This window comes from Chaetodon trifascialis, chromosome 16 (assembly GCF_039877785.1).
Source record: "Chaetodon trifascialis isolate fChaTrf1 chromosome 16, fChaTrf1.hap1, whole genome shotgun sequence".
Classification (NCBI taxonomy): domain Eukaryota; kingdom Metazoa; phylum Chordata; class Actinopteri; order Chaetodontiformes; family Chaetodontidae; genus Chaetodon; species Chaetodon trifascialis.
In genome coordinates this window covers 20,510,453-20,527,653 of record NC_092071.1, presented here as the reverse complement: position 1 = coordinate 20,527,653, position 17,201 = coordinate 20,510,453, and the positions used below count along the sequence as shown (strand labels likewise).

At 41.2% G+C, this 17,201-nt stretch overlaps 1 protein-coding gene across 4 annotated transcripts in view; it reads right to left on the bottom strand.

The window, feature by feature from the left end:
- Positions 1 to 17,201, bottom strand: part of camkk1a (calcium/calmodulin-dependent protein kinase kinase 1, alpha a) — a 60,738-nt gene that overhangs the window by 15,113 nt on the left and 28,424 nt on the right. For all 4 annotated transcript variants that reach the window (XM_070983889.1, XM_070983891.1, XM_070983892.1 and 1 more), the window contains 7 exons: positions 12,462 to 12,513; positions 9,121 to 9,254; positions 6,076 to 6,112; positions 5,659 to 5,680; positions 3,831 to 3,919; positions 1,490 to 1,689; positions 10 to 63 (listed from right to left, as the gene is read on the bottom strand). In XM_070983889.1, the coding sequence (XP_070839990.1) occupies positions 10 to 63; positions 1,490 to 1,689; positions 3,831 to 3,919; positions 5,659 to 5,680; positions 6,076 to 6,112; positions 9,121 to 9,254; positions 12,462 to 12,513 (588 nt within the window). The remainder of the gene's footprint in view (positions 1 to 9; positions 64 to 1,489; positions 1,690 to 3,830; positions 3,920 to 5,658; positions 5,681 to 6,075; positions 6,113 to 9,120; positions 9,255 to 12,461; positions 12,514 to 17,201) is intronic.

The following is a 17,201-nucleotide window of genomic DNA, read 5'->3' as shown; positions in this document are numbered from 1 at the left end:
CAGACTTGCCTTCCCAAAGACGAAACAGTAGAGAGTAACTCCCATGGCCCACACGTCCAGCGCCTTTAAGAAAGTGTCAGTAGTGACATTAAAAGCAACACAGTGGCAAACAGTTCGAAACATGCTGCAGTGATCCAAACACCTACTTGCACAAACAAACACGGTGACCTAAATCAGCGTCTGTGGGGATTTCCGAGACGTTCTGAGGTTAGTTTTTTGTGGACGTCTATGAGATACCTTGCAGATGGATGTGTGTGATCAGATAGAGGCACTGCAGCTATCCATCAGGCGCTTTGTCTTCCTCTCAGCCTCTCTCTCCCTGTATGAACAGCTCTGCTAGAAATCCATTTCTATTCTTTGATAGATATGAAATGATAAAACTTACCCTCTGAACTCACAGAATCTATCTGAATGCCACAGAGATTTGTTATCAGACACCGTGCTGTATGACTAGCATGGACTAATGCACGGTATCAACATTAACACATTTCTGACCTGCTAAAAGTACCTCTGCCGCTTCAGCAGTGTTTGTCTGGTGTTTCCTTTCTCTTAGTTGTAAGTTACAGATTAGCTGTCATTTCCATGCATGTGTGTGTGAGCAGTGTAGGAAGTAATTGTACAGTTTAAGTGACTTATGAGTGTCAGATACTAATGATTTCACTGCTGATTTACACCAAAATCAAATGTTGGTGCATAATAGACACAGAGCTCTCTGGAACATGGCTGATACAAATCAGGACGAGTACTAGTCAGAGAAAAAGCAGCTAGTATGATTGCACATATTTCTTGAAAGCTTGAGGACATAGCAGGCTGAGGCACTTGAATGCCTCTTACATCATTTCTGTCTGCAATCAAATTTTCTATTCTGGTCCCTCTTTTATGGACATACAAGGTCTTTGCTGGAGCAAAACCATCAACGCAGGATAAGAAAACGACACCAGGCTTCTTAGCTGCTAATTGTTCATAATGTGGCAGTGGTGATTCACAAGCCTCATCAGAGCTTTCATATTGCAAGAACTATGGAATTACGTCAATTGTAGAGTCTGGTGGTAATCCAATTGTTATGGAAGAGGAACGGGTTATCCTTGACAAACATGACTGATCATTTCTCGACAGTAAAAGTAGAAACAGTATGATAATGTGAAACATTCCCAAATCAATATCAGGTATGTGAAATCAATCCTTAATCTATGTCTTGACTCTGGTAATGGTGCTCTTTTCAGCTATATTAATGGCTTCCTAGTTATTAGTACCAGCTAACACACAGGGGAAAAGACTGACAATGACGATTTGCTTGCTGGATTAGAAAGCCAGCAGAGGTCTGAAAACTCATCTCGCTTTAATGGTTCTCATTTTCAAGTCATGAGGTTAGGGCTTAGGCCGGCGGCTGCTGTAACCACAGAAGTTCAGACTCAGCTGCCCTCACTGAATACCAGACTAGCACAGATAAAGCACTTCACACTTATGTATGAATGAAGAGTTAACTCACTTTTCCACTGAAGCTCTTGCGCGCCTCTGAAAGGGTCTCTGGTGCCATGAATGCAGGAGTGCCAGCAGTGCTGGACAGCAGAGCATCATTGCCCTCAAACTGGTTGCTGACCCCAAAGTCTGCTATCTTCAAGTGTCCATCGTCCCCCAGTAACAAATTAGAAGGCTTAATGTCCCGGTGGACAATTTTCTGGTAGTGCACTGAGGATAAGAAAGAGGAAGCGGAGTCAGATTTAGAACAACTGCAACCTCTAAGCTGCCACACACTGAGAGGTGTGTGATTATGATGAGGTGTGATTATGATTTTCAGTGTGTTTTTCTACCCTTACCATCAGTGGAGCTTAAAAAAACAACAACAAAAAAAAAACATTTGTGCATGTAAGCTGCACTTTTTGCTTCAGGAGAAGATTTGTTTTGAAAAAATCATACATACAGTATGTATTTGGCAAAGATCGTGATTATGGCAGTTAACATGTCGTCGCTTTGACCATAAAAATCAAGTGAATACTGTCATCTTAAGTTCATCTGGACTGGAAGTTAAGTACATCTCCAAGCCTCAGCACTTAACAGCCGTCTGGAGCTGTGCTCTGGACACTTCATTGAATGGACAAGTGGTGCCTTCTTGTCTGAGAAGGCATTATGTAAACATGAGGCACTTGACTTTTTAAAGGCCTTGGCAATTAAACATCATTAGTGCTAATAATAGGCTACTAAAATGAAATACACACCCAGAATGACAACTAATATGTATAATTTAGGCTTTAGAAGACATACTACTTCACTTACATTTTGAGAGAAAAGAGTTCATCAAGAGAAAATCAACTGACTACTTTGGGAGCTTGTTACAGAGCCCCTGTTCAATATCACACTAAATAACTGAATAAGTAATTAGAAAATGAAAAGCCATATGGATAAATTGTCTAAAATATACAAATGAAACAATAATTTAGGAAATAATTGAAGAAATTATGAAAACTTGGCTCATAATTATTGAAATGCTATTTTATCATTCTTATTTTAAAGTAACTTTCTTTTATTAGTGACACTTTCATTTCATGCCAGTTCTTACTACATAATATCACATTTCTTAATTACATTTTTTATTTCATAATGTCACCATTATTTCATAATGCTGCATTTTTTAATGAACATTTTTTACTTCACGTCACTTTTCATGACATCACATGCTCCGTGCCTGTTAAGTGAGATAGTTCAACAACTGTTGCCGCATTTAGCCAGTTAGCTCCAGTTAGCCTGAGCGACAACAATGTCAAAGTCGTTTTGAATCAACTGAATCCAGCCGCCGCTGTAAATACACACAGACACGGAACGAACATCTCCTTTCATTTACTTCACTTAACAAGGCAGTTTAATTCAGTTACCTCGGCCACATTTTGACTGTGACATGTTCCCCAGAGAAAGACACACAACACTGCTAATAATGACTCGTCAGTTTGAAGGTAAAGGACTTGCTACATCTGTGTGTGTTTACAGCGGCCTCCTCTTGTTGCTTGCTGCAGAATAACTGTAGCACTGTTATAGCTCAAAGTTTTGTTGATGTAACATAGTGAACAAGCCAATATGCAAAATAATAAAACAGACTTTTGAAAAAGGGCACACGACATGTCATGACTTGAGCTTGAATAATTTCTTCAATTATTTCACACATTTTTAGCCCACAGTTGTATTTTTCAAGAGGATCAGCAAAGCTGTGCAATCAGAGGAACCTGGTTTGTCTTCCCTGCTGAGGTGCCCTTGAGCAACAAATATAGCTGAGCCTCAACTGTGACTCATGAGGTGTGAGCATTCAAAAGCAGTAATGCAACAATGCCAAAAGTGTTGGTTGTTTCTTTGAGTCTCTGCAGCCTTATTTTCAAGATGGACCTCAGCGCTCAGGAAGAGGCAGCATTGATCCCTAATCATTAGGTTCATAGCCCAGTGAAATGGATCTAGCACAGCAAATGAGGACACAGTTGAGACAGACTGTTTCACTGAACAGAGGCTCAATACTGATCTGCAGCCAGACCCCAGAGGCATGGAGATAGAGGGTCAAGAACACTTTGTTCTTCTACATAAAAAAACAAAATGCTACCATATCACACAGTGCTCCAAATGTCGCTGCTTTTAGACCCTTGAGTATCATAATGGGTATGATAAACAGGGATATCTAATGCTTTCCTAGCCACTAAAAACACCCCTTAAAACTGCAAGTAGCTCTTTACGTGGGCGTGGGGCACCAGAGATTTAAATCACTAAAAATGCATAAATTAGTTTCACTTTAACGCTTCACAGATGTGTTTAATAGACTCAAAGACAGGCCTCCTTCGAAGAGAGATACTCACAGTACTCGATGCCCAGGATGACGTCTCTGAAGTATAATCTCGCCTGCTCTTCTGACAAAGGACTGTCTGTGGGCACTTCCATCACTGGACTGCAAATCCACGTGGGCAGGCAGTCAGGCAGAAGAACAAACAGACACACGGACAACGAGGCAGACAAATCCGCAGATTAGCTGTTTGGTTATTAACACAGGAATTTGATTGCAAATGTGAAGAGACTCAAAGATCTAAGCAGACATTCACATCCTGATCAAACATCACTGATACTCCAAATCTATGATGAAGACCACTGCAAACACGTCTGCGGCATGAGCATAGAGAGAAGGACTAATCTGTAAACACTGTACATTTTAACTGGAGACTGATATTTCAATACATGTAGCAGTTATGCAAACATGATTACCTTTTCTTACCACAATATTTTTGTATGTTATGAAGCATTAAGTGAAATTTTGATTTGTTTCCAATGGGTGCAGCAATTCATTACTATTTAAAACGTTGACAAATGACTTAACCAAATATGTGAATGTTTGATAACATAATCATACATAACTGATGACAACTATCTTATAATGTACTTCAAGGGCTTCACTAACTATTTGTTTCTTATTTGTGAATGCTTATAGGAGCAGCAAGAAGTTGTAATTGTTCACAAAGATCCTTTTAAACACCCCAAAATTCATTTATAGCTGCTTACAAATACACTACAGTGGTTTATTGTGTATTATCAATCATTCACTGATTGTTTATGTAGTGCTTATAAATGCTGAACAGGATGGTTTAAAACCAAGTGTCACCAATTCTTCACTGTCATTCTTTGGTCTATGAAATGTTAAAAGAGTGAAAAACAGCCATATCAATTCCCAGAGCTCATGATGTCTTCAAATGTATTGTTTTGTCTAACCAACAGTCCAAAATCAAAATGTTTGTGCTTAAGAAATGACTTAAATGATTATTAAAATTGTTGGCAATAAAGACAGAGGATTTCTTTCAGCACTATTTGAATTACAAGCATAGATATCAAGTTCAAAATCCATTTCAGCTTATACGTTGCAATATTTGTCACAGTACAGTTGTAGCAATACGTATAGCTGTAGCAAAAGTGATCATAATACTAGTAACACTTTTGTACCAGTGTAATTCAGTGATACAGATACAGTGATAAGTACATGTGAAGTTAGAGGTGGGAGAGTCAGTTGTAATAGTACAAGCAGTATCAGTGGCAGTAGCTGTAGCAATGTAAGCAGAAGCAGCAGCAGCAGTTGCACTGTGGACTGCATCTCATGTATCAAAATACTATAAAAAGTTTTATGAGTAATACAAGCCATATTAATAGCACCTGTATTAATCGTCTCAACTGTCTATTATCTTCGTGCCAGGGGCAAGACATTCTCTCATCACGACTAAGCTAACAAATAGAGCGTGTCTTCTTATTAAAAGAACATAACTTAATTATGTACATATGGGAAACCAGCTACACCCTCCCACCTCCATACGCTTATAATAACAAAAGGTCTCAGATCATTAGATCGTCACAAATTTTCCGTGGTGTGGGAAGGAACAGCTCATGCATCAGGACATGAAACGTTTCCACAGCTGACTGCCATTGGTAATAACTGTGAAAAGCTGAGAACATTATGAATCCCTTTGAAGTCTGGGGTGGAACAAACGCTCGCACTGTGTCAGCTTGGAATAATGAAGGCGAACAGTGCAGAGACCAAGGCAGGGATGGAGAGATGAGAGGATGAAGAAATGAGGAGATGAGGGTAGAGGAACAGAAGGGATGAGCCTTAAATTATTTACATAAAAAAAGGACATGTTCTCTACTCACCCCTTACGCATCAGCTCAAACACTGTCAGAAAAAGGGAGCAAGAAAGAAATAGGTTAGATAAAACAGTTTATTCATCCATTCATTCAGCTGGGTTTGACCACTACTGCCACTGAGGTAGCACCCCAGCATCACATCAGCTGCAAGAGCATTTAATGAGCTGAATGTGCCACATTAAGCACATGAAGAGTTTGATGTTTCATGCTAACGGGTGTCCTAACTGTGACCTGGCACTGCTGATGGAAGATTTCTGCATAATGTGTGAACCCTGAGGTGATTGTGGAAGGAAGCAAGGGACGATCTGAATTATGAACGAGTTCTATGAACACTTGTTGGTGGCATATGTGCCCAGTGCCAAAGGCTGGGAGAGGGCAAAAATAGAGTGAAAGATTCAGACAAAGAAAACATGCTCTGCATACCCATGTGAAGGTTGTCCTCCGCTGGATCATCCAGCACCTGTAACATTAACATAAAGATGAATAGAGACTTTTCAGATGAAAACCTCAAGGTCTTCTACTGTAGGTACAGGTGAGCATGAAAAATACGCTTTGTTCTCACATGAAAGCTGCTTGTGATTCTAAATAGTTAGGACACTGGTGGGAGCTGTAATTTAAAAGACCAGCTTTGAATGATTTGTGGAAATTCACAACTCTGCAGTGGACAGCTGGGCAGGTTCATGGCTGGATTAACCTGCTATGGGCCCCCGGTGCCCCGCTTTAGCCCTCAGTGTATGCAGTTTCTCTACTGAAGAACAAGACCTGGCTTTAACTCCTCAAGACAGGGTCTCTGGGTTAAAGGGGGACTCAAAGTCTGTTTGCAGGTGTGGGGGAGTACAACTGTATGTGCGTATGTGTTGGATAATGTCTTCTGTGGCCCCAGAGTGAGCTGTGTGAAATCTGATAAATGTCTCAAGTGATGTCACTTGAGTCAGCGTCAGTTGGATCTGAAGACTACAAGTTTGAAAATAAATTAAATCTGGAGGTGTGGAGGTAGAAAAAAAGAGTTTAGCAGACATCTGTAGCCCACTACTCATCTCTAACACCCTAACAACCCATCTATCCATGGTCAAGCTGCATTGTGGGTAATGGAGGTACCTTGTTTTGACAAGGATTTTGAAAGAAAAAAACTGTGCACATTAAAAAAGACAATGTCTCTGGTTCTGCTGTATCACTTCTGATGGCTGACAGGTTAATGGAGGCAGATATTCCCACTGGACTACATGGTCCTCTGCTTACGCAAGACAGCTGCTCACAGCTTCCAGAAACCATGGGACACTCAGTGCATCTGCAGCTTCTGCTTAAATACAACATCCCGGTGAATCTAAATTACCACAGTGAGGGTAAATGTGACACAGTGCTGGGAAAAAACATGGGCAGGAAATCGCCTCTGAAGCAACAGGAACACTATTCACTCGCTTTAGTTTTGAGCTATAAAGAAAAAATACCTGTTGTGTGCAAAATACAAACCATTAGTAGCCTACTTATTGTATTTATTGCTCTTGACTAAGATGTGTTAAAAGGGCATCTTGGCTTATGAGGAAATGGGTTTGGGGTATTTAAGTGTCTGCTCTAATAACAACTGCATGCCTTGGCGACTATGGGGCTGGTTTTACTTTCTCTTCCCAACCATCTGTGACAAATGACCATATCACTTTCATCAGTTTTAATCTGTTCCACTCTGTGTCTGCTTTAATGCTTCAAAACGAGAGAGAAAGTCTATTCATAATTAGATGGACTGGACTGCAGTCTCACAGGAATCAGTTGGAAACCCATAATGAATGTGATCCTGACCCAAGCACAGCCCATTTAAATGGATGAACAGAGAGAGAGATGGAGAGGAGGAAAGCAGGTTTTCCTATTGCCCACATACGCCCATTATGAGAGTGAGAGTGAGGGCGGACAAAGCAGGGGAGAGATGAGTGTGTGTGTGTGTGCACTGCTGGAGCGAGCAGAGGAGCAGAAATTTTCGGCTTTTTACCTTAAAACTCTTTCATATTTCTGGCACACTCTATACCTGAGCAAGCCAGACAGCCTTCCTACCGACTGAGTCCCTGAGCTTAACTGCCGACCACACCGGCAGCGCCCCCGCCATCTGGCCAAAATTGAAAAACACTCTGATAATATCGCAAGGGAGCGGCGGGCATCTTGAGTCACATCTTCAAAATTGGCTATCATTTTTCATAAACAACCACCTCTGTAGAAACTGAAATCCATCTGTAAAATTCCCCCACTCAGTCTGAGAGCATTGGCTAAGAATCCATTGACAGAGTGGAAGCTTTGTTTTTCCACAGTATATCGCCTAAACATCATAAATGTCTAGAGACTGAAGTGTGACAGATGTGTTGGAGGGTAAACCTATCTCATTCTCCCCACCTGTTTGCTGGCGGCACAAGGTTTTATCCACCTTTTCGATTTGATATAAACTGATACGACATGAAAACAAAGCACGAGTCAGGGTACATAGCAAGAAAGGTCATGTGAAGATAAGGGTCCTGACCACAGCGCAGTTTAAACCTGCTGTGGCTGTCCACATGCTATCATCAGAGAAACAGCTATGAAATGATACACTTCCCTACTGCAAGATGCCATTTTTCATTTAACTCCAGCTACCAACAAAACAAAAGAGCAAGTGTAGAACATGAGTGTGAGTTGGGTGTATCTACAAAATCCTAACAATACACATAACAAGACTAAGAGTTGACAGACACACTAGTGGCTCTGTGAGGCTGTGGGCTACTTAGGCACAAAAAATGCTAATGTCAGCATGCTAACATGATCAACATGCTTACGCTCAGCTGGTATAATGTTTACTGTGTTCACCACCTTAGTTTACAGTAGCACTGACAAATGCATACTTTTGCTAATAAGGACTAAATTAAATCGCATCTGAGGTTTTTGGTCACACAGCAAAGCATTGGACAAAATATAATGCTGACCTGATGATGGCACTACATAAAAAAAACAAAAACAGAAAAGCCTTACAGATTGATCTTCTGGGACAATGAATGTTTGAGAAAGCCATGACGTCATGATGTCTCAACCCGCTGCATGCAGAGCTGAGAGGAGAGTCTGGACACTTTCCTCAAAAAGTTCCTACTGTTTGTGTATGGATGAGCATAATGTAAGCTGTTTGATGTTTCCATCGTGTTTTCATTCAGCAATTATGGTTGTTTTTGTTGCATGCTGTTAATTGGCTCATAATTACCTACTTGGTGGGGACGGGCACAGCATGGTTGCTATTTATGCTAGTTATTTGTGTGTGTTATAGTTTCCTTAAATATTCATATCATGTTTTGAAACATAATCACTGCATTAATATCCTTCTCTGCCTGCCCAGACCAGTTAAACTTTCCAAAAGCTGCGTCAGTTTAACATGCCCTAACAGTGAAAATACAACCATACCCAATTCTCCAACCATTTACTGTTTTGTGTTCAGTAGCAAGATAAAGACACAGAAGCTCTCACCTCCACCAGCTTAACAATGTTGATGTGGTCCAGTTTTTTAAGGATGGCAATTTCTTGGTAGACCCTCTCCAGGGGTCCTAAGATTTTAGGCTGCTCTCCTTGGGCTGCCTTGGGTCCTCTTGGGGGTGGGCGACCTGCAGAGTACAACTTTACTAAATAAGTCATTTGATCATGCCGTGTGTCTACTGTGTTCACATTTGAGAATCAAGATCATGACAAGAACAAAAAGGACAAGCTGACAAATTTGAGTAATCACATAACATGACTGTTAAACAGAACATGATTATCTTGACATGCTGCAGGGTGTTTTTATGTATTACAGCTGTGGGTTTGTGCATTTACGCCCTCTCATTATTTGTGTATCTGGCATCAGGGATTGTCAGTGACTGGCTGATGACTCTGTAACAGTTAGTGCAGTGGACCACTTCCCTCCACCACCTCCTGACAGCATAATAAATATGCACAAGGCCAGACACAATGGCTGACATTATAGATGACAGTGCGCTTAAATGGGCCTCCCTCTGTCACAGCACAGACGCTACCCTTCCTGACCACATACCACCTCATGAGGCTTTACGCCTTACATTGTATGAAGCAAATAAAAAGTAATAAAACTTTCAGTGTCGAGCACATATACAGCAGCTTGCAAAAGTTTCATTTTCACCCTCCTTGGCATTTTTCATGTTTTCGCTGCCTGACAACCTGGAATTAATATGGATTGTTTGAGGGTTTGCAGCATTTCATTTCCAGAACATGCACAACTTTGAAGATGTGATTTTTTTTTAATAGTGAAGCAAACAACAAATAGGACAAACTAACAGAAAACTTCAGCGTGCATAACTGTTCACCCCCTGATGTCAGTACTTTGTAGAGCCACCTTTTGCGGCAATTACTGCTGCAAGTCGCTTTGGATAAGTCTCTATGAGCTTGCCACATCTTGCCACTGGGATTTTTGCCCATTCCTCACAGCTAGACTGCTCCAGCTCTTTCATGTTGGATGGTTTTCACTTGTGAACAGCAATCTTCAAGTCTGACCACAGATTCTCAATTGGATTGAGGTCTGGACTTTGACTAGGCCAGTCCAACACATTTAAATGCTTCCCCTTCAGCCACTCGAGCGTTGCTTTAGCAGTATGCTTCAGGTCATTGTCTGCTGGAAGGTGAACCTCCGTCCTGGTCTCAAATCACAGGCAGACTGAAACAGGGTTTGCTCTAGAATATCCCTGTATTTAGCACCGTCCATCTGTCCCTCCACTCGGACCAGTTTCTTGGTCCCTGCTGCCAGTCCCCCTGCCCCACAGCATGATGCAGCCACCACCATGTTTCACTGTGGGGATGCTGTTCTTGGGGTGATGGGATGTGTTGGGTTTGCGTCAGACATAGCGTATTCCTTGGTGGCCGAAAAGAACGCCTTCCTCCATACGTTTGGGGAGTCGCCCACATGCCTTTTGGCAAAGTCAAAACGTGCCTCCTCATCTTTAACACTAAGTAATGGCTTTTTTCTGGCCACTCTTCCATAAGGCCCAGCTCTGTGGAGTGTACGGCTTATTGTGGTCCTATGGACAGATACTCACTCTCTGCTGTGGCGACCTTTGGTCTCTGTGCTGCCTCTCTGATTGATGCCCTCCTTGCCCGGTCTGTGAGTTTTGGTGGGCGGCCCTCTCTTGCCAGGTTTGTTGCGGTACCATGTTCTTTCCATTTGAAGATGATGGATTTGATGGTGCTCCGGGGGATCATCAAAGATTTGGATGTTTTTTTATAGCTTAACCCTGACTTGTACTTCTCAACAACTTTGTCCCTGACTTGTTTGGAGAGCTTCTTGGTCTTCATGGTGCGATGCCTCTTGCTTAGTGCTGTTGCAGCCTCTGGGGCCTTTCAGAAAAGGTGTGTTTATGCTGACAGATCATGTGACACTTAGAATGCACACAGGTGGACTTCATTTCACTACTTATTTCTTATTTCACTATTACTGTCACTACTGACTTCTGAAGGTAACTGGTTGCACCAGAACTTTTTAGGGGCTTCATAGCAAAGTGGGTGAATATATATGCAAATCCCAATTTTCAGTTTTTTATTTTTTTAAATTCTTTCTTTATATATATTTTTCTCATTTCACTTCACCAACTTAGATTATTTTGCGCAGACCCATGACATAAAATTCCGATTAAATGGTTATAATGTAACAAAATGGGGAAAAAGCCAAGGGGGGTGAATACTTTTGCAAGGCACTGTGCACCCCACCATCATCCCTCCACCTTCACCCAGACTGGAGACCCAACTCTGTCTGGGTTGATTCATGTCCTACATGAATAGCTTAACATGTAGTTTTTAATCTGGACAAAAACATATTCAACAAGTAATCCCTTTAAAAGTTACCTATTAAAGTGAATGTGAGTATGATTATGTGTCTGTCTGGGTCTGGCCTCTGACAGACCCTGGGACACGCTCAATTTGATCAAGTAATAATGAGAACTACATATTATACTGTGAAAAGGATCATGTAAAAGTAAGAAAAGTTGATCTGCCAATCTCGCTGAGGCTAGCTGGATTTGCATTGCAGCTTTTTTCTCCATCTTTGGAATAAACCATCTCTTACCCTGAAACGGGGATTAGGGTAACTGTTGCCTAAGTTTAACACAAAATTTCAAAGAGGATCTTAAATTCAAAGTAACAAACTCTAGTTGGCTATATTAAGTTACATGGTAATTAGCAGTATTTGTCAGACTTGTGCATCCTCTACATGTCCATCATGTTGGAGAGTTTTGTAACCTCTGTTCCTCATCGTGGTTTTGAACTCTTCCCCTTTACATGATAAGAATTTTTTGCAATGATCTGCAGTACAGCGCAGATGATTTCACCTCTTTTGTCACTGATGAACGCTGTCACTTCCTGGCATTCAACCTCACACGACATACCTTCATGGCAGAGTTTGTAAAGGCAGTTATGTTAGGGTAACATCCTCATACAGACCGTGAATTGTGTGAGCATCTACACAGCCAAATATGTCTCATCCAATGGTGCAGGTCGTTCATTGATAGTATAACTCCTCATACTCAGGAGCCTGTAGTGTTGTCACTAAACAACAGACAGGTGTGCAGGTCTAAAGCAAATCCTGGAAGAAGTCCAGCGGGTTTATCTGGTATTAGATGGATAGACTGACCTTGTTCAAACTGAGAAACCCCCATCTTTCTCTGTGGCTTATTCCTTCATCATACTTTTGTTTCATTGGATTGGAGTTGTGGCTGCCCATGAATTATATTCCATTGAAACTGAGGGTTTATTCGTTATTTTTTTCTCAAATTTCCTGTTCAACAGAATAAGGAGAATAGAATATGACTTACGTGGAAAACCACACTGCTTCATTAACTTCTTCTTGGACACCACCTTCATGGCCTGGGAAAGAGGAAAATGATTTTGATTGTTAAAGACAAATGTACATGAAAACACACAACAATACATCTTGAAAATTGAACTAGAAACATCGCTACTGTAACATGTGCCTGGATCACAATACATGTGTAATGTGGAGTATGTGTGTGTGTGTGTGTGTGTGTGTGTGTGTGTGTGTGTGTGTGTGTGTGTGTGTGTGTGTGTGTGTACGCATGTGAGAGGGAAAAAACTCAAAGCCATAACGACGCCTCGTTACAAGGGATTGGTTGTGCGAAGGAAGAAGAGAAAAAAGTAAATTACATTTACTGCATGCTGTTTCTTCAAAATGCTAGAGCGACTCTGCTGTCAGAATGTCGATATGATTGCACTGATGACAAATTCATGTTCAGGCGGAACATTTTCTGCTTCTTCAACACTACAAACATTTTTGGTGATGTACAGCACAGTAGTTTTTCTTATAACTGTGGTCGCCATGCCTATGACTGTGCAGAAACCAGGTCTGGCAAGAAAGCAGATCCTCCTCTGTACAGTTTCTATGGTGTGTGTGTGTGTGTGTGTGTGTGTGTGTGTGTGTGTGTGTGTGTGTGTGTGTGTGTGTGTGTGTGTGTGTGTGTGTGTGTGTGGACTTGTGGGAGGGTGGTTAATGAGTCATCCAGAGTCATCAAACAGTTAAAAATTGTCAAGCAACATTTTGAATTATTGAAGCTTTTCTGTAGCAAAGTACGTCGCCATACAAGCACTCACACAATTAAGTATTCAGTATTATTCTCAACCACATCAGAGTTCATTGCACAATCTGGCATTGATGGTGGAGCTGGTGTAAAAAGCTACATTCTGACTGTGTAAGTAGGTGTAGGTGTGCCATCACAGTTTCACTCAGTAAATGTATTTTACCAAATAAGGAATTTGGAACGGCTGTATTTTGCTTTTCAACAAAGTATGGCAATAACTGTGGAAAACAGATTTAAAAGACACAACCAAAAAGGTAGTGTTAGTTCAGTTAAGGACCAGTCCTTCTGGTACTGTGTTAAGAAGATACTGGTGAGTGGTGTGTGGTGTTGATCACAGGCAGCCAAAAGCACGACAGCAGGAACTACAGTTTATAGGAGGTGGAACATAAAAATGTTAAAGTATGACTTCGGGCATGGTATCGCTCTCTCACATCACGCCTTTCCTCTACGCAAACATGTCTTTGCAAGTAAACAAGACTTCTGCACTGTGCCTTCCTGTATGCTTACTGAGAGATGAAAATCCAAAATGTTACACACAAGATATAAAGGCTGAATGAGCTGACCTTTGTGTACACCTGGATTAACCTCTGAGGAAGCCCAGGGCAAAAAAAGTTAGCTGGGCGTAAATTGAGTAAGCCCAATTTCATATAGCTAGATGCACTTTTTATGCACAATACTACTACTTACTAAAAGTAAGATTACAGTATGACCGCTTACTGTACAATACAGACCCTCAATACCAGGTAAAATTCATAGACTGCAAAATTCTACAGCCACCTTTAAGTAACAATTCTACAACTTGTGGCCTCTGATCAGAAAAGGTTTGGTTTAATACTACAAACAGTCATCTAGCAGCTACTTTTTACTGTGTGCAGTGTAGCCAAACAATTCAGAATTTCTGTAGAAAAGTCAGTTGTTCCATTACCACATGAAATATTTCGAACTGATCCACTGTTAAAATAATAAAATGTCTACATTGGCCATGTTTTGTTTCATAGATGCATTTTGAAGGAGTAACACTGGTTTACATGCTGCATCAATTCCTGTGAATCCCTTGCATGTAGATAGACAATCTGAAACCAGCGAGGAGCTGGTGGACTCCGCCACTAACAAATGAAAATTACTAACATATACAGAGAGGGAGCAGCTATGGCTTCAAAACATTCTGTCCATAAATAGTATCACAAACAGAATTTGAGTTCATGGAAATCTTAAAAAAGCAACATTAAGGCCCATCCGATTTCAGTCCAAAAACACTACTTCCGTAAACACCAGCTGAATGAATGCTGCACAATTTTCTTTACTTTGGCCCCCTAAAGCTGATATCCAGCCTGCTTGATTGGCAGGCATCACAATTGGATGCCTGCTGCTCAAGTTGTGAGCATGGTAATTATACAACACAGGACACCACAACAAACACACCCACGATTCAAAGACCTTTAGTAATCTGCTTATATTTTGGACAATAAAACCTGGTTTCCAGCACTTACTTGAACAAGAAAACATTGTTGAGAGTTCATCATCATATTATTTTGGCCAGGCAGTTTTCATTCATCCTTAAACTGTCCACTGCTGCTTTATCAACATAAATATTCAGCAGTGTTTCTTAGATGTCAGTGCCAAGGCTGAGAACTGAATTAAGTGCTACAATTTAATATATAATTATATAATATTTCAAATGTCATTTCTTTTTCACCACCTTATCATATCTTTTTTTAAAAAACATTTTCGAGCCAATGGGAACCACATAAATACAGCTGAACTACTGGAGCGTCCAGGAGCCTCTCTTGTTTAGATATTATCTTGCTGTGTATCTGTGTGTGCGCGAGGATATTTGTGCATACTGTACGTGGGCTCATGCTGCAGATGCTCCGCATGCACAATCCAATCAGTTTTGTGTGAAACTAACTCAGATTGCCAGGAAACAGAATCACCCTTCCATGCCATCATTACTCATCTCCTCTTCTTCTGATTCCTGGCTGTTATTTCAGGTGCGTCTGTCATTTGAGCCAGCCTGCAATAACACAAAGTCTGTCCCGGAAGGTTCACATTTTCACTCAGTGTCAACAATCAGAATCAAATTTGACCAGGATTCCACACAAAGCAGAAACAAAGATGCAAACTAGAAAACTACATGTAGACACATGACTGGCAAACATAGAAGCTTTATATACTGGAGGAGATGGAGCAGCATATTGGAAATAACGTGGATGGGGGGTGGAGGTGGGGCAGGGCAGCTGCAGACGATAGGTATTGTAGCAGCGAGGACTGGATGGAGGAGCGAGGTGAGTACAGCATTATCCACACAGAAGTTTATCTAGTCTGTTATACAGTGTGTGAGACTGTCAGCGTCTTCCCCATGAGCATCACAAAGAACTTCCTACACAGCTGTATCAAAACAGTCCTTCAAAGCCTCCTCAGCCTCGTTGGACCATTGTAAGTGACAGCTAGCTGCATGTGTAAGAGAGGCTTGTGTGCAGACAGGAGGTGAACCAGGTTGTGATCAGATCTTCCCAGGAGAGGAAGAGGTGACGAGTTATATGTCTCATAAAATAAATCCAGTATTTCATTGTCTCTGGTGTAGCATGTAGCAAATTGAGTGAATGTGGGTAGAGTGGATGACAGAGGGGCATGATTAAAGTTATCAGGAAGAGAAGGAGGGCATGCGGGTGTTGTGTCTGCAGCCTGTTTGAGTGGATGATGTCGCAGGCTGCGTCAGTGTTAACAGAGGGGGGAACATACACAGATATCATGATTACATGCGATTACATTCCCTCGATAAATAGTATGGCCTCATGCTAATGCCTAACAGCCCAATGCCCTTACTGCAGAGCAGTTCTTTAATCGTGATGTGCCCAGAGTTACACCATCTATTATTAACAAACACTGCCATGCCTCCTCCTTTCCTCTCATCATTTGGAAACCGTCCAACGCAGCACTCAAGTCCAGAGTTAGCGCTGTTAGCCCTGTCTCCATAAACAGCATGATGCTACACTCCTGGTATTCCCCCTGGTGTCAGTGCTGCTAACTCATCCACCTTATTAAGGAGAGCTCTCACACTCCCCATGATGATCGAGGGGAGGCCTAGTGTGTAATGTCTACTCCTAGAGGAACATTCAGCCCTGGCACGGCTTCTCTGTCATTGTGGTCTCTTTCTTTAAACATGATTGGTGTTTTTGAAACTGTTGAAATGCAGCTTCATGCAGAGGAAAGTTAACTATAAGTGTAAATTGGAACCTTTAAGGTGATGGAAAGATTGTTGTTTTGGTTAAACATTCATAAAATAAACACGTTGTGTATCATGCTACAACTCACTTTCGACTTTTCTGAATATTAAACCAAGACCATAATCTTCACCGAAGATTATGGAGGTGATGTGAGTTGCCTAAACATAACTGTAAAACATTTTAATGGTACTGTTTTTGCTACAAGACAAATGAAATACACTGTCAGTTAACATTTTGCTGACAAGTTCACTATCAGCATTTTGCCACTTGCCAAATATTACTGTATAACTAACAATGTTTTCTCATCATCCTGATAAAAAATGCAATCTAGGCAGCATTATGTTATGTATAAAATGCATTTGCTGTTTTCTTGTTACATTCTGCAGCATGTCTGAGCAGCTCTGTGGGTCGGCATTATCTAAAGCTCCGGAGGGGATGTTTATATTTGCACTCTCTTGTTATAGCTTATATTTCACTCATCTCATAGGGCTCGCCTGCGTCCTTACATAAATTCTTGTTGTTTACCATTCTGCATCAGCCCATTTACAAGCTGCCATTTTAATACTGGGTTGTGTTTAGCTTCAAGCTCCTCTGGCTCCAGTTCAAAAGTACATCTTAAACCCATCCAGTGTTGGCAGCCGAGGTCGACATGACTCATCCGAACGCTTTCATTGTTGTTACAGTACAGGACAGTTTAGTTACGTATCTTCAAACATAATACTGTGTACATTTG